The sequence below is a fragment of the Pelecanus crispus genome, chromosome 11, assembly GCF_030463565.1.
Source record: "Pelecanus crispus isolate bPelCri1 chromosome 11, bPelCri1.pri, whole genome shotgun sequence".
In the NCBI taxonomy this organism is placed as follows: domain Eukaryota; kingdom Metazoa; phylum Chordata; class Aves; order Pelecaniformes; family Pelecanidae; genus Pelecanus; species Pelecanus crispus.
The window spans coordinates 38,989,467-39,011,314 of record NC_134653.1 but is presented as its reverse complement, the minus strand read 5'-3'; the positions used below and the strand labels follow the sequence as shown (position 1 = coordinate 39,011,314).

At 44.9% G+C, this 21,848-nt stretch overlaps 3 protein-coding genes across 3 annotated transcripts in view; 1 reads left to right on the top strand and 2 right to left on the bottom strand.

Moving 5' to 3' along the window:
• HIRA (histone cell cycle regulator) overlaps positions 1-15,917 on the bottom strand; it is a 38,033-nt gene extending 22,116 nt beyond the window's left edge. The window contains exons 1-9 of the mRNA XM_075718797.1: positions 15,868-15,917; positions 6,996-7,058; positions 6,113-6,223; positions 5,211-5,301; positions 4,653-4,747; positions 3,712-3,807; positions 2,240-2,400; positions 1,162-1,329; positions 472-585 (exon numbers count right to left, since the gene is read on the bottom strand). Of these exons, the coding sequence (XP_075574912.1) occupies positions 472-585; positions 1,162-1,329; positions 2,240-2,400; positions 3,712-3,807; positions 4,653-4,747; positions 5,211-5,301; positions 6,113-6,223; positions 6,996-7,058; positions 15,868-15,904 (936 nt within the window). The 5' untranslated portion in view covers positions 15,905-15,917. The remainder of the gene's footprint in view (positions 1-471; positions 586-1,161; positions 1,330-2,239; positions 2,401-3,711; positions 3,808-4,652; positions 4,748-5,210; positions 5,302-6,112; positions 6,224-6,995; positions 7,059-15,867) is intronic.
• Positions 15,918-16,016: 99 nt separating this feature from the next.
• Positions 16,017-19,441, top strand: MRPL40 (mitochondrial ribosomal protein L40). Its single transcript, XM_075719368.1, has 5 exons — positions 16,017-16,291; positions 16,945-17,001; positions 17,283-17,366; positions 18,393-18,548; positions 18,939-19,441. Exons 1-5 carry the CDS (start codon positions 16,017-16,019, stop codon positions 19,246-19,248), a joined length of 882 nt encoding a protein of 293 aa, XP_075575483.1. The 3' UTR covers positions 19,249-19,441.
• Positions 19,442-19,659: 218 nt separating this feature from the next.
• Positions 19,660-21,537, bottom strand: C11H22orf39 (chromosome 11 C22orf39 homolog). The gene is made up of 4 exons (XM_075718936.1): positions 21,514-21,537; positions 21,257-21,424; positions 20,479-20,570; positions 19,660-20,214 (listed from the first exon to the last, which is right to left on the bottom strand). Exons 1-4 carry the CDS (start codon positions 21,535-21,537, stop codon positions 19,947-19,949), a joined length of 552 nt encoding a protein of 183 aa, XP_075575051.1. The 3' UTR covers positions 19,660-19,946.
• Positions 21,538-21,848: the final 311 nt, after the last annotated feature.

Genomic DNA, 21,848 nt, shown 5'->3' with positions numbered 1-21,848 from the left:
GATGAGCCGTCTATATGCTCAGAAACAGTTATCTTGTGCCTGCTATATTCTCCCTGTACCCATAAAAGCAAGACTAACAAAGCTAGACTCTAAGAGTGATAAATGGGTAGGTGGGCTAAACATGGAGAAACAATAAAGTCTTTTTCTTATAAGACTTACATGGAGAATGAGTAAAGACATAGGAAGAAGACAGGGCTGAGTTATATTTATTAACTGTGGAAACACATTATTTCCCTTAACAGTTCCTCCCCCTTAACCACGGCAACATACTCTGCCACTGGCTTCTAGCTGCTCTTGGCTTTAGAGAAATGAACTAACACCTATCCACTTCCTTCCCCCCAGCTAACAGAGAGAAAAAAACCTAAACATGAATCTAAATACAAGACTTAATGCTGTACACATGACCTTTGTGCTAAACCTTCAAGTTACCCAAATGACCACATTAGTCAAAGGCAGCAAAAAACCACTTACCCAGACAGAAAGAGATCGATCCTTACTACCAACAGCACAACAGCAGTAGGGACAACTTGACTTGGTGGAGCTCCCATTCTTCTGTTTCTTCTTGAAGATTTTTGGATTGAATTTCTGAATAAATGAGATGCCCCAAATTTTATTACAGTAATTACATTTTAGCAGGAGATCTGCTTTAAAAGCAAGTTTTCCACTTAAGAGTGAAAAAGAAGCATTTCATAGAAACAAAGTCCCTAACCAGACTCTGTAAGAGTCTTTTGTCTTTTGTAAGAGTCTTTTGTAAGAGTCTTTTGTCTTTTGACAAAAGCAGCATACGCTTTCTTAAGGGGCTTTCTGAATGCATTAACAGGAATGGCAAATAGTATTAATTTTACTAGCAATCAGGAACCCACTAAAAACCTAAGTCACTTTAATCATATCACTGAACAGCTAACAAAGTTAGTGTTTGGCATTCCTAACATGCTCCTGTACTCCCCTTTCTTATCTGGTTCACCTATGTCCAGTTCTTTTATCAGAAGAGCAAGCTGATTGCTTCCAACATGTAAAGTTGACATTTTTTAAACACCACCATGCATTTGCTTTTCTAATCCTGACACCTGTCTCCACCTCTTGTCCCATTTACGCATAAAATTATCAAAAAGCACATATTAGAAGTTTTACTTCAGGGATAAATCACTATCACTCACTCACCACTACTGTAACTGCCTTCCGATGCCCTACAAAATCCATGTTGGTTTTCCATCCATCTCTCTCAATGATCTGAGCAGTAGGTCCAGAATTATTCATTGCATGAGCAGAAACAAGATAGTGACCATCAGGTGACCAGCTAAGACGCAACACATGAGTTGTCCCTCCACACTGACAAAAAGAATAAAAAAAAAACCCCACCATACTAGGACTTCGAAAGTGTTTGGCAAACAAAGGATTTTTAATACAAACTATTTAAATTTTACATTTAGGGAATATAATTACAAATTAAGGTTTTTGTGAATATTAAAGAATGACATTACATACAATTCTCAGCACTTCAGACATGTTTATACAGGTGATCTAGTGTAACTTAGGAAGCCCTACCAAAAGGAGGAGAACTTTAAAGGAAAGAAGATGTTAAGTCTTTTTGGATACTGTACACTCAGTATTCATCACAGTCCTAGTCAGCGACAGGGCTGCAGCACACCAACTGTTAACAATGAGGCTTCGGCTTGCAACACCAGCTCACACATGAATTTAGGTGTTTACAGTCTATTACTAACAGTAATTGCACTAATCATGATACCATAAGATTGTGGCAAAACACTCCATTCACTAAGCACCAGCTTCTGTCCCCAGAAATTTGATCTCTTGATCAAAGTCATCACATAACTGCCCTATGATGACAGACCAAAGATCCTTCCTAAATACTTCTCTCATTTCTGTTCATGGCCAATAGAAGATGCAAAGGGAAGAAGGTTAGAACAATGTAATCAGTGTGCCAATACTTCCTTGGAATAACCTCTATATTTTCCAGGAATTTACTTAATTGTTTACATAACCCATATAAACCTTTGGCACCCACAACATCCAATGGCAATTAGAGTCTCAATTTAATCATAAGTCGTGTGAGAAAGTAGCTCTTCCCCCCCCCCCCCCCTTTTGAATCTGCCATCTGATAGTTTCATTTGATTTCGCACTGTTAAATTAACTAATGTTTGTGCAGATCAGAGTTAGTCTTACAATTTTCATTCATTCTACAGGAATTCACATTGAATGGTCACACATTCTGAAGTACCTCATCAAAGGGTTTTGTGATGCTGGTTTCCAACTGCCAGTCCATGGTCCGCCACACCTTCAAACTTCGATCATCAGCCTGAGAGGCAATATATTTTCCAACAGGATCCCAGGTCAGCCCTTTCACCAAGCCAGAATGCCCCTTCAAAGTGGCAAGAATTTCTGTGCACACAAAATCGAGAATAGAGAGAAGTTACTGATATCTCCTTTAGGACAGACCACTGAGGAGATATACAAGATCTTTTTGAACAGCGTATTAAATAGAACGTCTTTTAATGTACAAACAACAACATATCAAGCAAACTGGAGCCTGTATTTAAGCTAAGAGTGATATAAAAAACGGGGAAAGGGAACTCTGGACAGAATAAGGGGTGCAAAACTCTTTATAAGAAATAGATCAGAGCAGGAAGACCAGCAGAGCCCAGACAGCTCAGAATGGCACTTTCAAGCTATGGAAAGCAGCGGTTTAACTGGAACTTCAGTTAAACATTCACCCTTTCCTCTGTACCCAAAGATTATTGCAACAAATTCAGTTTTGTGCACCAAATGAACTAAGTCAAAGTTGCAACTGAACAGACACACAAGCCTGGCAGACCTGGTAACCCACTTTCAGTCAATCCCTTGCTTATCAGACTGTGAGAGAAGAGGCACAGAATATTGCTCAGGCCACACAGCTAGCTTGGAAGTCTAAAAACTCCGATATGAGGATTGGAAGCAACCCTAAAATAAATGGCAGTGGCTGGGCAATACACAATGGGAGTTTTAGCCTGCATCAAGCTATGCAGTGAGAAGCAGCCAAATAAAGGCACCTGCTCCCTATCTGCTGCGGACCCTCGCAAGTCACTAAAGCTGCCCAGTGCACCGGCTGCATCTGCCAGCACAGTCCCTGAGAAACAGCAGCCTCAGGACGCTGTGAACTGCCAGCAGTGCAGCAATGGAAGAAGGAAAATGGCCATCAAATGTAAGACTTCAGAGCTTCTGCTACTGTGAGGCTCCCCTAGTCCGTCCTTCCTCCCCTTCATCGCGTAAAGTCACAATGCTTATTAAGCAGCAGCATTTAAAATTGGGTAAATAAGACAATGACCTCTGAAGACAAATGAATGGAAAGTCCTGTAAGTAAAAAGGAAACAGGTAAAAAAAGATGCACGTATAGATGTAATATCAAGCTGAAGTTCTGTTTATTTGGGATTTTGCAGAGAAGGTGAAAAAGAAAATACATGTAATAATGACCTTCATGTAAAATCAGCAGCACAACCTGAATGTAGTTGTTGTCTGCAGCAGAGCGGAATCCATGGCTCGCTGCCATCCAAACTTGGAAGAAGGACTGACTCATCAGATTGCAAGCATGTCATCTCAAAAGACAGACAACCCATTCCCACATTGAGATTTTCAGTCAGTGAAATACACCCATGGAGGGAAGAGCTTGTCACAAAGCTTTATAAACTTGCACATGGGAAATGTAAGAATTCTCACCTGGAAATTTGACAGCATTCCAGATGACAACAGTGTTATCCACACTACAGGATGCCAGCCAGGCATCATGTGGAGACCACGCTACATCCATGACATCTGTTTAAAAACAAAAATTTTCCATAAGAGATGTTGATGGTAATCAGAGAATCCAAAAACCTTCTTAAAAAGAACTTGTGTGGCAACATTTTTTCTATCACCAAGAAATGATTATCATCTCACTAGAGTGGAAGGTAAGAAAGAACATAGCAACATTCATTGGGAGTGACTTATAATGTTCAATGGGGAATAAAAAATAACCAAGGCAGAGAATGCAATGTTTAGTAATTATAGGAAGTACTAATGCCTGTATAAAGCATTTTGTCTTGTTTTGAATGAAAAAGCAACAGCAGCTATTGCAATGCACTCACTTTATTCCAACACACGTGGAGTGATCAAAGCAATTTCAATCTTGATTTTAATCATAACTCACGTCAGCAGGTGCAAAATGCATTTATCTTGTTTATTCATCTTTTGCATTGCTCTTTAGTTATTTTTTCTAAATAAACATTCATATTCTTTGGTTTATGATAACTTTATCTTTTGCCAACCAGGAGATTATTCACTGCAAGGATGAACATTTATTTAAATAAAAATACAGTTTAGCTTCCTTTACTCAGATTCATTTTTAAGCTAGCAAATAGCAAAATATAAGTTTCTTAGTTGATAATTTTTCTAGTACATAGTTGCTGGAAGTTTTCTACTACATTGCCAGAAGCTACTTGTATGAAAATCAGCACTTGATTAAAAATGACATTTACTTTTAGATTATCATTGTTGTTCTTAGAAGTAATTACTGACTTGTCACCAAATATATATGTTCCGAGCAAGAAAATGTGACACTGAAAACCAATTTTTTTTCCAAATACACGCAAATTATGTTCATTCAACATCTTTTAACTTACCTCCTGAATGGCTTCTGAGAATTGATACACACCTCCACTGCTCAACATTAGTAAGTTTGCTACTAGAACCAAACACAGTGCTAGGTCCAATGTACCTAATTAAAATAGAAACAGCTATCAGCAGAACCACAAGTTTTTCAGACTTTCTTTCTAAAGAAAATCAGCTGCACAGTACACTCCTCTTTTAAAGTCAGTTATTCCTGCAGTGAAAACTGAAGGAAAAAAAAAGTGGTTTTTAGAGAAAGTCATTCCAGTTATTAGAAAATTAGCTTCAATAAAATGTACAATTTCATCAGGAAGCTTTCTTCAGGGACAGAAGAAAATGCCTCAGCTCCTCGAGGGGAGGGCGACTGCCCAGGCAGACGCACGCTCCAGCCCGAGACAGAAGAGACCAAACCTCCAGGCACCAGTGATGTGGTGTCACAGTTTCAGCTCCTTATGCACCAGGCAAAGCAGCGAGCGTACAAAAGGCCGGCACAGGGGAGAAACACTAAGAGACGTGACAGAGTAACCCACTTGAAATAAAATACAAACTTGAGAAGGAAGAAACATGCTTACGCAGCTCGTTTCCACACCATAATCAACTTGTCATCTCCCCCTGAAGCCAAGTAAACTCCATTGTTTGACCATCGCACACAGTTCACACAAGCTGAAATGTAAAAAAGAAAGTTTGTAAGATGAAATATGAGAATAAGTGGTTCTGGACCGGGGACGGAGTTTATAATAAGCAAAACTTGACAGGAGATGTTAGGATTTAAGTGTGCTTTTTCCACTCAGAGCAGTTACTCTGCTTTAGATAAATGAATTGGTACTTATCTTTCAGTAGCAGTTGAGGTACTTCTTACTTTAAAAAAAGCACTATTCCTAATTTAAAAAAGCTTCACCAAAAGTAGCTCAAAAGAAGAAAGATTAATATTCATCTAACAAAGGAAACTGCTTATGGTAAACGAAGTAGGATTAAGAGGGCAAAGAAGGAAAGATGTATCTTGAAGAAAAGAAAGGGGGCAGCTTGTTCAGGTAACTACACATTCAAATGTAATGTGCAGTAAATCCAGAGTAATTTAGAACTGTAACCAGTATACTTCCTATGATGTTTCCTTTCTACTTATTTCTTCTCTCACCCTTTCCTTCAGAGCTCCCCAGATTCTCAGAATGTGCACTATCAATTGCTTTGTGGCCACAGCTGGAAAAAGTTTACAGGGAAGAGATTTCCAAAGGTATCTATATTTCTTGTACATTTTCCCACATTTTAACAACGTTTTCTGCTGAATATCTAAAAAGTATACAGCCAAAGTATGAGACCACTCTGCTGTACTTTATTGATTGATTCACCACTGGACAGGGCATGATTTTTGTGATTACAAACATGTAATGCTTAAGCTTTGGCAAATTACCAAGTAAGTTAAAAAAACAAACAAACAAAAAAAAAACCCCAAAAACCAAAAACCAAACTTTGTTACCTAAGTGATTGTCCATCTGACAAAGCATCTTGGGAATATTTTCATTCTTTTCATCCTCCTCTTTCAGGACAGGAGCCATATTCCAGATCACAACTTTCCCAGAATCCTGACCTGTAAGAGAACAAAAAGCACCCCCTTTGAAATACATGCAAAAAGCCTTTTCAGCTTAATCTGAGTTCCAGAACAGATGCTAAAATTTGGGTGTTACTGCAGTGGGAACTTTGGAAACATTTGAATACAGATGCTATTCTGATATAGTTACACCGAGTCAGGAGTGGTTTATTTTTCTGGAAGCAATTAAAAATAAAGTTATATAGCCCTGTTCAAAATAAAGTTATATAGCCTTGTTCAAAAATCACACTGTACATAATGATACCAACTATAAGGATGAGCTACTTACAATAAAAATGTATTTTAAGAGAGAAAAAGATACATTCAAATCCTAAATTGCAATTATTGTAGCCAACATAAAATTATTCACTACTGTAATCCGAATAATATTTTTGCACATATTTCTGGAGCGATTCCATTTATACTATTGGATTTTTTCGGTACCAACAGCTCTACTATTTAGCAGGTCAAAAAGCCCAACTTCACATTCAGTTCCTCTTCAAATAAAAAAGAAATTTGGCCAGTATGGCCACAACTCAATTATTGCAGCTACTATCTCAATGATGTCCGGGAGGATGAGCACATCGGAAAACGTAACCCTGCCTGCTGCAGTCACAACAGCGCTTTTCAATACATTTGAATGACTTACATAATTACCTGTTTCATAGAGATACAAGCGATGTGTTTTTAAAAGGGTCAAACCGATTAGTGTTCTGAAGGCACAGGATTATCATAGCCCAAAATTCTGCCCTCTATCAGTACGCAGACATACCTTGTCCCCCTGTTGCAAACTTGGTCCCATCTGGGTGAATGTCCACTGAGAATATTGGCTTTCCTGGAATTGGAGAACAAGCAGCAACAGTGAATTGTGTTACAGTCAAGAGAACGCAGTAATGCCAAAAGAACCGTAACTCTTCTGGTTGGCAAATAACTTTCTTCTTCTGAAAGCGACAGTTGTAACAATTACGGCTGACTGCAAGAGTTGGAAGCAACCTGATGACAGAAATGACAGCCTATTAAAAGCGTACATGGAAGTTATCATGCCGTAACAAACCAGTGACAACCAAGGACACTTAATCCAGCAGGATATGCCAAATGCCTCAAAGCAAAATAATACCACAAAGCAAGCACCAATGAGCCAAAACTGTATTTGAGTAAGGAATTTCTTCAGGTTTCTACAGTTCATTAGCTGATGACCTGAAACAAGTTTTGTTTTGGTTTCTGTTTTTGTTTGGTTTAAAATCCTCCCACATGGCAGACTACATCTGTTGGTCACACAATTACCAGTCTCAAATTTAAATTCTGTTGCTATGAAGTGCTTCTACCATAAGCCTAGCTTTTATTGTTATGGCTTCCGTATAGACAAAGGAAGACTAACCAACTCTAATATTACTCCTATATCTTTTAGTTCTCCATGTGCTACATCTTTCAGAAGAAAACTAAGTTTTATGAAAATGTAAACCCCGTAACAAACACCTAACATAGCTGGGGAGCGGCTTTGGAAACGAGACAACCCTCTCTCAGCCTGTTCTGCCCCGGCCACTGGATCACCTACACTCTCCTATACGTTCACAGTTCTTTTAACCTTTGCAGGAGGAGGACGAGGAAGGAAAAAGTAAACTTACTGCCTTTCAATGATGCTCAAAGAGCTACCACTAAGGATTACGCATGTGATTTCCACATGCAAGTAATTTTTGGCAGCAGTCCGAACCCTTTCAAACTGGAATGCTTCTGCAAGCAAGATCACACACATGCCAGTACAAAATAAGGCAATTTATCCTAATAGCCAGAAGAATGAGTACCCATCATACCAAGGTTACTCGATAAATTTCCCAGGTATGTCAATTCTTGCACCGTATCTTCATATGTTAAGACATAAATGATAAAGCCTGGAGAATTTGTCCAGCGATAGGTTTTATGTTGCAACTGTAGCATCTGAATTCCTTGACACTGAACTGCTAACAAAATCCACACCCGAATATCCAGTATTTCTCACTTTTTGAGGGATATGCATTTTGCCTCATATCAACATTTATTTTCTTTATATTGACTTATTTTAAGGTTTATTTTATTTGGATTTATATTGCAACTCCGACATGTGATTCCCCTTAAAATTTTTACAGGCAGCCAAGCAAAGACCTTAAGTACAGTAAGATGGCACTCACCTTACATTCCTTCCAAGCCCTTTAGACCACATAAAACACATTAGCTGAGACTTAGCTGTGGCTTTTCTTCAGATTGTTGTGCCCAATTCTATCTTTTATTCTCTTAACATGAACGTAGCATACAGGGCTAAGCTGAATATTTTGAGAAGCACAGGCAAGCAGCAAACATTTATTTTGTCCTTCTCAAGATGTGGAAGTTCCCTTAAATTAAACCAGTGCATCATTTGAAATAGTTTAACCCACTGACGCTTACGGAAACAGGTCATTCTGTAGACCTTATGCATCAACAGTCTTGGGCAAGACGACTTACTATACTCTCAAATTTGCCATTAGACATGAAGAGGAGAGTGCTCCTTCCAGGAAGCCGGTTACCAAAGACCTTTTAATTGTAGTAACCTGGCTCATTTTGCCGATGTATTATTCGCACCAACAGGAAACAGTTCCCCAGCAAATCAGAAGGAACAGTAACGTCTGGCACAGGGGCATCAATAATCAGGAGGAATTACGGCTTCCAGAGCCAGCACAGCTTCTGTGAACAAGGCTTCAGAGTTTAGGTGGTTTGTAGTTTAACAATACTGTATTTAGAATTAGTTTAATAGATGCGGCCGTCTCGTACAGGAAGACTCATTCCTCGTCTGCTCCAATTCCACCACTCTTCCTTCCCAAAAGTCTGCATTAAAAAGTAGCCGTGACCAAAGCACACACTGATAAGTTTGTCTGACAGATACATTGGCTTCTCATTACTCAGGAAAAACAGATATGCTATACAAGCCAAAAAATTGTGAAATAAGTTACTGCACCTGTTGCTTTGCCAAAATTACAGACATGATGGAATTTTCTTTTCCTTTACTAGGTGTTTAAACCTATCGCATCATCTCCAACCTCTGCCTTATCCTAAGAGCATAACTCTACAGCAGCAGTAACATCAGGTCCCTTCCTCCTTCTGAGCAAAGTTTTTACACAGACCACAAACGGGGTTGATAAAATTTAGCAAATTATTTTACTTATGGAGCCAGAGGCATCTCAGCTACAAATTCACCATAAAAGCTTAAAATTAGCCACATCACACCAGGGAAAATGTCCACCTAGCCCACTACTCTGCTCAGAAACCAGCACTAGATACCTCCCTAGGGATCTGTACGATGGCAAGCACACAGTGCTTCTTCCTAGGATAATCTTTCAGCTCCAAAAAATTACAACTCTGACTTCTTGAATCAGAGGCCCTCAACAGACTTTTCTTCTATAAATTCAATCAGCCATCTCAGATCCATAAATAACGTCTAACACAAAAGAGATCCACTGCTCAACCATGGACTCTGTGAAGAACCACCTACTTCATGTATCCTACACCTGCTACTTCAACACCCCTTAATTCTTGTACAGGAGAACAGTGAACAAAGATCTCTTAACATCCACCCCTTTTCTGCCACTCACAACTCTACATGCATTCAACACATCTCCAGCTCAGTCCTCCTGTTCCTAGTCCTGCTCTACTTCGACATTCCTCGTACAGAAGCTGTCTCTCACTTTTGATCATTCCGGCCACTCCTCTATCAGCCTCTTTCAGTTTTCCTGTATTTCATGACGTGGAAGGGAACTGGCATTGAAGACAATGCTCAAAGGCAAATGATCCATGTATTTATACAGTAGAATAATGTTTTCTGTTTAGTTCTTTTCCTAGCATAAATTGGGGTTTCAATCTAATGAGCACTGAGCAGATATTTTCATAAATTATTATAATCCTAAAAACTCAGACCTCAGTGGAAGTCATCAGGTCACAGGGCATTATTTTATATGGGAAGTTTAAAAAGGGTATGGACTTTGCACTCAGGAAAGGCAGCGGTAATAAATGAAACTCTCAACGCAAATCAAGCTTCCTAAGTGGCCCAGCTCTGATCCAGGAAGGGATCTTATTCCGCAGGTAACTAATCATACACAATGATCCCAGTACACTTGGGCTTTTCCACAGAATTTGCCGATAAGCTTAAAGCACAATGACTTGTGAACATGAGGCCCGTCAAATTAATCTCCTCAGAGAGACAAGTAAATATTGTTTCTGATGGATAATTCCTAATAAATTGGACTAGTTTCATACATCCCAGTCTCACCAGCAACGTCCAGACGCATCCAGTGGTTAACCTTTAAAGACATTCTTTTTCTCCCTAGAAACATTAGTTTACTAAATCAAGTTCCAGACTTCTTGGAGTTTGTACAGATAAGAGTCTTCCATTTTCCATAAACAGGAAATCTGTCAAACTACACCCAGCCTCAATCTGTCACACCCTCTTCTTAATAAACATTGTGCATTAATCAAAACACAAACAGCAATTGCAAAACGCCATGTCATATACTGGCACAGCAGAATACTTACAAGTCAACCTAGATGAAATACTATTTGCAGGTCAGTCTGGAATTTATTTCAAATGTCTTTGGATATTATTCCAAGACCTGGGGGTAATATAATTAAATACGGACTGTTCAGTTGTTTAGAGCCCACAGCCTTCAGTTCACACCACTTTCACTGTGCTCAACTGTAAGTTGAAGCAATTTTATTAGTAGAGGAAAGCATAAACTTAAGCTGACAAGAGCAAACCAAAGAGGGAAGCAACTGCTTATGAACTAGCTCAGGACCACAGGGCATCAAGGTTTCATTCCTGGCTCTGGCTGCAATGAGCTGTTGGCGAGGCCAAGCACAGCAGCAGCCCTGTTTGGATGTCTGCAGGCCACAGTAACTACTGGATGTAGGAACGTCAGCTTCTACCACTGCAGCTGCAAAGATCACTCGCATCCATTTTTCAGGCAGTAGTACGGCTACTGCGCGTTTCAGCGCCGGAAAGCATGGAGACTCACGGTGGTGTAATCCAGACCAGAGCGCACCTGATGTGGACCCGTAGCCAATCCTCACAGAGGAGCTGTAGCGTTACTGTTTATTAGAAAGGACCATATCAACGTCACAAACAACTCAGCTCCTACCTAGCACGAACACTGCATGAAGTTAAGTCAGCTTTGTTACACACTTGTATTCATGAGTACAGAAACAGGTGAAACACAGGAGTTTACAGTGGCACATTCAAAGTTTCAGCATCAGTGGTAAGAGGCATTAGAACGCCAACGCACCAGCTTGGAAAAGAAAATCTTCCCAGTGTCCTGCTCTAGAGCTGCGCACAGTTTTCTTGGCTATTGAGAAACATGGGGCTTGCCACGATTAAATTAGATTACTTAGATTTTAAAAAAGGAATCACTAGTAAAGCTACATATTATGAATGTATATTAACTCACGATCTAGAAGAAATTTATGTTTTTAATAAGTTTGCTCTCTACACTTTTATGTCTGTCCCTTAAAATACAGAACAAGCTCAATAATCATTAGGCTGTTTGCCCAAGTAAGCAAAGACTTGTATGTTTCCAGTTTTATCAATCAAGAGTGTCAAATTATTTTTTTAAAAAAAAAAAAAGAGAGAACAGATTAAATGACCACAGGACAGAAATTTAGTAAGACAAAGTCATTACCAGGGTGCTCCTTCCTCCAGGGTACCGCTATCAAGGGAATAAATACCATTTACAGTGATGGATAACTGTCACAGGTTAAAGCTACAAGACTTATTCCATACTACCTGTGGTTTATAAACTGATCACAGATATGGGGGTTTTCCTCACTTCCTTCATTTTCTCAAAATAACAGAGAAGGAGCCACTATTTGATAGCGGCCGCTTCCTTCCCCAGGTCCGTGTCTTTACCTGATCACCTTGTTAGATCCTGTCGAAACGAGCCAAGAGGCACAAGGTCCCTGTTTCAAAGTGACTAAATGCTTTCCCATGCTCCTAACTGGAGAAGAGTTGAACTTCCTAACAGTAATCAAGCATCAGAACAAAATGTAAGTGATTCTTAAGCAGTAGCATTAAAATCTAACTGTGTTTTAAGATATTTTGGACTCTTGCAAAAATTTCTTTTAAAAAAAAAAGTTTAAATTATTGAAGCTCCCAGGATCACATTGCATACAGAACCGAAACAGGTTCATTAAAAACAGAACATCTTATGATAGACCAGATGCCTTGTTGGATTATTTGTTTGAAGAACCCAAATATACATTATGTACTTAAAGAAATAGCGAGAATGAAACAAGCTTGGAACAAAAAGTTCCAAGTAAGATAATTCAAACCCAAGGAAAAGGCCCCACCTTTAAAAAAGTACACCAGCTGAAGAAAAAATGCAATTTTAAATACTGCATCATTTCTGTTTGTTTAGGCAATAATCAATGACATCGAAAGACAATTTTATGTGAGCTTCTACCACAACATGAATGAATTTCTATTAATTTTGCGTATGGCCCATCTGATACGTAACATCCAACATGACTCACAAATCGATTCAAATATTTACATTCCACCATTAAAGCCCAGAGAGACAATAAACTCTGTGCCTATATCTAAAGAAAGGCAGGCTCCAACGTCTACAAGTTGTTATACATGAACAGCACCTTGGGGTTTGCACGGGTTTCTCGGAATCGCGAGGGACCTCCTTTCCTGCAGGGCTCAGCCTGCACTAGCCATCTCTAAGCACCAGGGCTCTCAAAACCTTGTGTGCCAAATATATATACAACTGTTGGATGCGCAATGCATCTTTATAGAGGCACTGAATGGAAAACTCGGAAGGAGAAGCAAACCACACCATCTGTATCTTTCTGTCATCCGCTCCCGCCCCCACCATTGGATTGCACTTTTGAATGTTCTTCCTTGCGCTACGTCCAAGAAACACGGAAGAGAAGAACACAACAATAATGAGAATTTAATGCAAAATCTAATAGGCCCACATTAAGAGTGTGAAAAGCTTAAGGAAAATGCATCTGAAGAAGAAATATTTCCAATAAGTACTCAGATAAAGAGACATTAAGAACCCCAAGACAAAAACCTGTAGAGCCAAAATGCGTTAAAGTGCTTTTACTGTAAATGCACAGCATCTCGTTCGAGCAGCATACGATTCCCAGGTGTACTGAGTTTCCCTGCTACGACACTAACTTCTGATGTCCATTATCTCATGGTGAATGTACGCCTGTAAGCATCATTAAACTCGTTCTAGTCCGTTCAGTAAAGTACAAATCCCCAAACTGGGTGGGCAGAGGGAAAGTCAGGAATGACAGCACCTTGATCTGGTGTGTGGAAGCGCCAGTCTTGCTGTCAGGACTCTCACTCACAACCCGACAACAGCGAAGCAGCCTCTTGTGCCCGCGGGGAAAACAAAAGGAGTAGAAATGATCACAATGAGTCTCCAGTACACACAGTATAAATTATCTTTACCCTGTTTCTGGAGAGGTTTCAGAGCAAATAGGCAGGCCCATTAAAAGTGATGGAGACTGCTTGCATGCAGCGATGCCCACAGGATCTAGAACCTGGGTACGTTGAAAGAGGCCAACTAAACTCACCAGTTTTTATCCTGCACTCCTTGCCCCAAGGATAAGAACGCATGAATGTTATGTAGTCCTGCATACGCTGGCAGACCTTACGGCGTTTTACAGATGAAGCCAGTGATGAATGTCTGTTTGCAGGTGGTAAAACTATGACAAAGTGACTTGCCCAAACCCATCCCAGCAGGACAGCAGCAGAAATGGGAATAAAATTTGGGCCGATCGAGGCCCTGTGCAGTGCATTACCCACTAGGCAAAGTATCACAGGGCTTTATAAATTGAGCCTCGCTCGCAAACTGCTCGGCTGAAGACTGTGATGGTCAGATGTGTTTTAAATCGCTACAGATTTCAAACACATACCCATACCAAAAGGTGCACCCATTAAAGAAATAAGGAAGAAAGTTACAGATCTCATCTCTGTGATCTGCAAAGATTTAGGATGAAAGTTTTCATTCAGCTGCTTGTAAGCGGGCTCCCACCTAAGATCCAGAGAGGCACAAGACAGTCTGCCCACAGGCAGCCAGAGATTAAGATGTCAATGGTACATTTGTTTAGATCAACCAAGCAGAAATGTAAAAAACATCTCAAATAAAGTACTTCCACATTTTTTCAGTTCACTACAACCTTTTGTTAAAAGGCTAGGTCCATCTGCTGACTATATTGCCCCTGGAGAGTAGTTCAAGTAAAGACGGATGCGAACTTCAACTCAAGGCTTAAGTTACTGTTCTTAAAACCTGCAGATTACAAACAATTACAAAGACAACAACGCACGCAAAAAGGCAGCTGTGAAGTTGCATCTGCAGGTTCTAACTCAAAGCACACTTCTCCAGCTTAAATAAGCTGGTCTCCGGCTTGGTTTTATTCTAGATACCAATCAGGTAGATAAGTTCAAATATTGACATTTATACCAGAGTATAAAATTTGCAGTTGAAATAAAGTTGTAGGCATGAATTTGAGGACAAAACTTGCATAAACAGAAGTGAGCTCTTCGCGTTAGATTTCTTCTCACTGCTGTGCCAGGAACAGTACAGGTAATACTCCGTAAATTTATCGTAAGTGGTGTAAACACGTAACAGCGATGCTACCCTGTACTTGCCACGCTAGTAAACGTAGAGACCTTTCTGTCAATATCGACACTTCACTCTGAAAGCGTTTGAGCTCACAAATCTCTACAAAATCACCACAGGAGTGGCAGACTGGATACCATATAAATTCAGGCAGTTGTTTTGAAAGTACTGTCGGATGAATCTTCTTCCGCCCGTGGCCACGGACAGCGCAGATGGCCAACGCTGAAGCTTACTGCGTTTGGGGACTTGAATGCTGAACTTGACCCGGTAAGGCGAGGCCGCGGCGGCCAGGGCCGGGCACGGGCACGGGGTGTCCCTGCACCCCACGGCGCACCTCAGCCGCCGCAGGAGATCCCGCTCTCGCTTGCGCAGGCCGCGCTCGAGTCAAAGCGCCCCGCTCCGCTCCCGCACACACGAAGCTGCCCAGCGCCCGTGCGGGGCGAAGCAGCTCAGCCCTGCCCGCTCCGCCGGACCGGAGCCGCCGCCGCCGCCACAGCCCGGCCGGCGCGGCCCTGCAGCCATCTTCTGGAGGGCGAGCTCCGGCCGAGCCCACTCACCCCGCGAGCTCCGCATTTCGGAAGTCACGCTTCTCGAGAAATCCCGCTTTCGTTTTCGCACCTCTGTCCCCCCGCCAGCCCCTCGGCCCGCTGCCTCCGCGCAACCCACCGGGACAGCCGGGCTGAGCGCTGCCGCTGCCGCCCGGGGCCACCTGCCCGCCGCCGCCCCGGCTACGCGCCCGCAGCTCCCCAGCGCGGCGGGGCCCCGAGGCGCCGCGGCCGCCCCGCGGGCTGCGAGCCGGCAGCTGCGAAGGGCTCGGGCCGCCCCAGCCGCCGCCGCCCCCCGCTCCCCCCGCCGCCCCTCGCCCGCGCTCCAACGTGCCCCACGCGTGTGCCGGGCCCGGCCCCGCCGCTGCCCCCCCCGCGGCCCTCGCCCCCCCCCCGCGCCCCGCCGCACCTGCCCGCCCGGCCCCGCGGCACCTGCTGCCCGGCGGCGCGGCCGGCCGGCCCTCACCATTGTGGTTGACCCAGGTCGGCTTCAGGAGCTTCATTGTTCCCCGCCCGGGGCCCCCGCCGGCCTCCGCCCTCGGGACCCCAGGGCGGCGCCGCCCGGGCTGTCTCCGCGGCCGAGCGAGCGGCGGAGCTCAGCGGCCGCTGGCCACCATGGGCCCCCGCCGCGCGCCGCTCTGCCCGCCCCCTCCGCCGGCCGGAGCCGCCTCAGCGCCGCTCCATGCCCCGGCGCCGCCCGTGCCGCAGCCCCCGCCGCCCGGCCGCATCCCCCGCTCGGCTCCCGGCGGCTCCCGGCAACGCCGGAACTCGGCGCCTAGGCAACCGCCTAACCGGCCCGGCGGGAAACAGCCGCCCCCGAGCCCCGGCGTTCCCCCGCCTCGGCCGGCGGGGGGCGAGATCCCGCGAGGCGCCGCCGCCCCGCCTCCAGGGCGGGCGGGCGGGAGAGGCCGGCCGGGCGGGCGCCCCCTGCCGGGCGGAGCGGGGCGGCGGGGCGGGGCGGGGCGGGGCGGGGCGGGGCGGGGCCTTCCCTCGGGCCCGGCGCCACGGCAGCGTGGCGGGCCCGGGCGGAACGTTTGTGAGCCGGAACGGGGGGCGCGGGAGCGGGAGCGCGGCCGGCGGGGAGCGCGGGTGCACCGCGGGCGCCTCTGGGAGCTATGCTGGCCGCCGCAGCGCGGGCGGGCCGAGGGCTCTGCGGAGCCTGGGCGGCGCCCGGCCGCGCCCGGCTCAGGTAGGGCTGGGGCGGCGGTGCGGGTCCGTGTGCGGGTGCGGGTCTGTGTGCGGGTCCGTGTCCATCCCTTGCGGCCGCCTGCCCCGCGCCCACGGGAAGGGCACCCAGCGAAGCGCCCCTTGCTCGGCGTTCCCGCCGCTCCCGCCAGCCCTGGGCCTGGTCCCGGTCCCGGTCCCGGTGCCGGTGCCGAGCGGGCCTCGCTCGCTCGGGGCCCCCGCGGCGGCCTGGGCCTGCGCTCCGCGGTCGGGACCGGCTCCGCAGCTGGAGAAGCCGCTGCGCGGGCGCCCCGGCCGGTTCTCTCTGGTGACATCGCCGAGGTTCGAGGAACGGCAGCCCGCGCCTCCGGATTTGCAGGGCGGTGGTTTCACTCCTCCAAAGTCAGCACTTCAAAGAGGCCGTTATCGGAGCTTAGTAATAAAATTATTGTAACCTATTAAACTTAAAAAAATCTATCTGCTTCACCCCCCCAGTACCCTGTAGATTCACACCGCTAATTCGGGTTCGGTTACCCTGCTGAAGAATTTGAGGCTATCGTCTCTGGGCAAACACTGTATACTGTCACGAATTAACTGGCCAGAGATAATTTGAAACTCATCATTGTAACTTATGACTAATAAATGGCTCCTGCATTTTGCAGAATCAATGTCACCAAAGTCAGTTTCTCCTCATGTTTTGTGTTCCTTTTTCTGAAGCTCTTGGCTGCCCCAGACGGTTCTGTTCCGGGAAAGTCACTGGCAGGCTTCACTGCTGGCGTTCAGGGCATCTCTCCCCATGAGGTGAGTGCAGCTACCGTGGAGTTTCGTGGAAGTGTTTTCATCCTTAGGGGAACACAAATTTTCCCAAGTCCAAGTTAACTTTTCGCTAGAGATGTTTGCTTTTAAGTTACTACATGTAAACCATATAAAGAACCGTTGGCCTCTTGAGGAGAGTTTAATGGTAACCTGTACGATTATGGCTTTATGCTTGTGTATAGATGTATTTACTTCCACAACCGCAGAATGTGGTTGGAGATGTTCGGATTTAAGCTGTGCTCCAGAATCCTCTTTTGAGCAACAATGGAAATGAATACCTAGCTGAACCAAAAATATTTTACTGTAAAGTGGTATACTAGACAGCCCGCATTTACATGTATGTTACATTTTGGTATCCATGTTTTGTTCTGATGCAACTAGATTTAAAATATCCTGGTAGCTATTAGGTACCATCAGAGAGACTGTTTCACACCGTAAGGGTTGGTTGTTTGATCTGCAAGGCAGGAATGATATCCCACAGGTCCACTGTGAGGATTAGTTTGCATTTGTGGAGTGTGGCATACGTTATCTGGGGTATACTGGATCTGCGTGAAGTACAACAGGAGAGTAACATCTGCACCTTGAATTTGGCTCCAAATGTGGAAATTTTAAAAGTGTGTGTAAAACCACTCACTCTCTTCTTTAATGTGAGATGACATGAATGTTTGCAGGTAAACCTGTTACCTGTTCTGCTGTGCTCTGAGCTAGTGCAAAACAATTCCAATTCAATTTTTGTGGAGCTTCCTCAGGTCACTCTGATGTTGCTTTTGAAACTGGAGGTTTCAATTGGAGGTTGCTTTTCTCGGGCAGGTACAGTTTTCTCTGCGGAAGATCTCACAAGACATTACTGTCTCCTGGAAATTACATTACTTGAATAAAGCTAATGGCTGGAACTTCTATTGGGGACAAAATTAAGCGACAGGAAGGAACAGTCCTTAGAAAAGTGAAGTGGAAGTTGCTGGTGTTGAATTAAATTACAAAGTATCTTTTATTCATGTATTTCCCTTATAGAGCACAACCAAAGAAGAAGAAGAAAGTGGATGTAAAGAGAGAGCAAGCACAGAAGGATCGTATGAAAAAGAAGATTAAAAAGTTGGAAAAAGCTGCCCCAGAAATGATTCCAATTGAGGATTTTATAACACCACTTAAGTACTCGGATAGCAACAGGTAAGTAAGACTGTCTTTCACCACGTGCTTGCATTCATGGTAGAAATACTTTTAATTTCTTTCTCTGAAAAACTGTAATGCAGTGCCAGCCTCGGTAGAAAAGCTTCTCTGCTTCTACGAGGACAGAAATGTGGAAAGCAAATTTAATTTGCTCCTGCTAAAAGTAGTAAAATAATAGTAATATGAATTTCCTGTTAGAATGACCATGGAAAACCTCACAAACATTACATGAATGAAACATATGAAAGGTATTCTCTGGGTTTGGTGCGGGTTTTTTTGGTTTGTGGTATGGTGGGGTTTTTGTTGTTTTTTTGGTGGGGTTTTTTTTTAAATTTGCTCTTTGTGGTGCAGGCTGTTTCTCTATTACAATGTTACCTTATTCTTTATCAGGGTGCGAAGTCTTCCCCCTCTGTCATTTGAGGAGACTGAAAGAAGAGTTTTACTTATGAAAAAGTGGTGTTTATTTAAGCAGAAACAAGATAAGGCAGAAAAGAAAGCAATTCAGACCCTTGTAGAAGCTCAGCAAGAGGCACTAAAGGAACTGCGCCTTGAATCCGAGGAGCTGTATCAGGCAGCAATCAGACGAGATGAGGGGCTTTTCCCCTTTGAGAGAGATGGACCTAATTATACCCCACCACTTCCTGGTTACGATCCTCCTGAAGGAAAATGCGTTGATATCACCAAAGTGTATACGCAGTGATAGTGGAGTTTGTTGTTCGTCTGGCATGAACTACTCAGCCGACTGAAGGAGGAAAGAATGGAATACGAATAAACAATTCCTTCTGCAGCTTAAAATACTGTAGGTGTGTGACTGTAAAAAAACATATTAATGAAGTACCTGTTTGTTTGGTTTTTTTAAATGGCTGTCTAGATAGTAAGACACCCCACAAAACTACACTAATCTTACTCTTATGCCATGCTAGAACAAGACAAAGTATATTTTACAGAATATTTTATCTTTCTGGGCTTCTCTCTCTCTCATCCCTCCATACAGTCCTGAGCAGCATTTTTATTTGTCCTGCATAAACCATAACTTGGAAGATTCCTGTGATACGAGTAAAGAATGTCACAGTCATCACACCAGAGTCTGTACTTTAAGGGAGGTAGCAGCTGACTGTTTACTGCCTCTCTTTTCAGACTTTGGTGACTTTTGCATATAAGAGGGAAAAGAGATGGAAAACATACTGTGACAAAGCCAAAATTAAGTTTTGGGGTTTTTTTTATATTGCCAGGTAAGTATTGTAGCTAAGTTTCTAATGGTTTGCCCTAAAACAAAACCTCTCTTCAGTCATTTAAACCTTTATTTTTGTAGTAATTTTGAATACTGCCATCGACACACGCCACCATTCAGGAGCAGTTCCACAAAAGGGCAGGGTTGTAGTTTCAGGGTCTGTAATATCATCCCACCACATGAGAAACTCTTAACCCACAACAACAGTGAATCTGGGAAATGCCTTTTAAGTGCCAGTGGTTGTGATTGTCCTGAACTGGCAGGGAGAAGTCACAGCTTGCTTTTGTTGTCCCACCTGGCAGGCCTGGGGTGGGTACCTTTTTCCAAAACTGCGCAACACCGGCTGGTAGAGGAAGAGGTCCTTGTCTAGCAAGAGGAGCTAGATCATGTATGCACTGATTTGGGAGTTGCCTGCTGAGTTGCTGAGATGAAATCCTAAAGTGTAAGACAGTAGTAAGAGACCAGAATCAAATTAAGCACCTCAATTCTCCCTTTAAAAAATACTGGGTGTTTAAATAAACTCAGTATTTTTGAATGACTACTAAAGTATTGCAGGGCAGAGCTACAGTTGTATAATTTCAAGATGACACGGGGGAAAAAAAAAACAACAGCACAGTTCTGCATTGTGTATTACATTACTGACCAAACACAGCAAAACATTCTTGCTAATTTGGTTTGTCTTGGTCAAGTGGAAGATACCAGTCAGGTGGTGGGCTCTTCCTAAGTGTCCACACTGGAGCATATTTCTGTTTTTCCATAACTCGAGCTCTTTCACTCTTGCACAAAGCTTCCTGAAATACAGGAAAAAAACATTACCAGGATAGTGTTGGATGTTCCAATCTTACAGAGCTTATTTTCTGCTGTGATTATTTGAGGTAAAACGAGGAATGGAAATTTATCATGCTTAAATAAAAGTGCCAAATGCTATGTAAGTAAGCCAGGACACAAGCTTTTAACTATGTCACATTTATATTTTGCCTCTGACTTCTCCCTTATGAAGAAAACTACCACTTAATGTGCTGCTGTCCCCACCAGAAGTTGTCCTAGCTGGCCAAAAGGATGAGTTACGCTGGAGCCTGTGCTTAAGGGCTCTCGTCTTTCAGTGTTTTTGGGCTGTAGCCAGGAGCTTTTCTGGGACGCCCCGGGAATACTTTTTGCATGTAACGTGGCAGCTTTTCGTATTAGGAAGGGAATATTAGAACAGCCGAAATCACGAGCTTTTACAGCAGAACACCGTGAAAATACTCCCGCTGGATGTCAAGGCCATCTCACCCACCCCCACGCCAAGCAGACGCCTGATTTTCCAACCCCTCCCCGTTGCGTGACCGCCGACACCGCTCGCCCGCAGGCGGCTGCGGGGGTCCCTCTCCCGGGAACGCCGACCCGAGCAGGGGCCCGAGCGGGACAGCGACCGCCGCTACGGGCTGCCGCTCGCTCGGGCGGCGGGAAGGGGGCGGCCGCGGAGCGCGGGCGGTACCTGCGCGGCGGCGGCGCGGCCCCTCTCCCAGGCGCGGCAGGCCTCGTAGTCGTCCCGCCACCGGCCGCAGGCCGGCAGCTCCCCGTGCGCGTAGTAGTGGTGGAAGGCGTGCCGCAGCCCGCGGCAGTGCTTCCACTCCCACCAGTAGTCCTCGCACGACCGCGGCGGCTGCGGGCGGACAAAGAGGCCGGGCTGAGCCGCGCCGCCGCCCCGGCCCGCCGCCATCAGCCCCCGCCGCCGCCCCCCGCCCCGCTCACCCGCCAGGCCTCGCCGCCCGCCATGCTGCCCCCGCCTGAGGGCCGCCGCCCCGCTACCAATCCCCGCCCTGCTTTCGGGGAGACCCGCGCGTCCGGCCAATGGCGAGCGGCGACACAAGCCGGCCACCTCGCCCCCGGGTCTGCGAGCCAATGGCGGCCTGCGGGGCGGAGCTCCCGGAGGGCAGGTGACGCGCCGCGCCCCGCCCCCGGGCCGCCCCCGCGGCAGGCGGGGCTGCAGCGCGAGGAAGGCGGAGCCAGGCGGCAGCGGCCGCGGCCTGGCTCTGCCGCAATCAGCACACGGGGACGCGGGCTGGTTACCAAGCAGCCTTTACTCG

Bases quoted from the DNA above. Each gene is read 5' to 3' on its own strand.
- MRPL40 (XM_075719368.1), top strand. From the start codon at position 16,017: ATGGGCCCCCGCCGCGCGCCGCTCTGCCCGCCCCCTCCGCCGGCCGGA. The intron at 16,292-16,944 runs GCGGGCGGGCGG...CCGGATTTGCAG, and splicing joins GCCGCCGCCCCGCCTCCAGG to GGCGGTGGTTTCACTCCTCC. The intron at 17,367-18,392 runs GTGAGTGCAGCT...TTTCCCTTATAG, and splicing joins AGGGCATCTCTCCCCATGAG to AGCACAACCAAAGAAGAAGA.
- C11H22orf39 (XM_075718936.1), bottom strand. From the start codon at position 21,537: ATGGCGGGCGGCGAGGCCTGGCGG. The intron at 20,571-21,256 runs GTACCGCCCGCG...CCTGTATTTCAG, and splicing joins GCCGCGCCGCCGCCGCGCAG to GAAGCTTTGTGCAAGAGTGA. The intron at 20,215-20,478 runs GTATCTTCCACT...CTTACACTTTAG, and splicing joins AAGAGCCCACCACCTGACTG to GATTTCATCTCAGCAACTCA.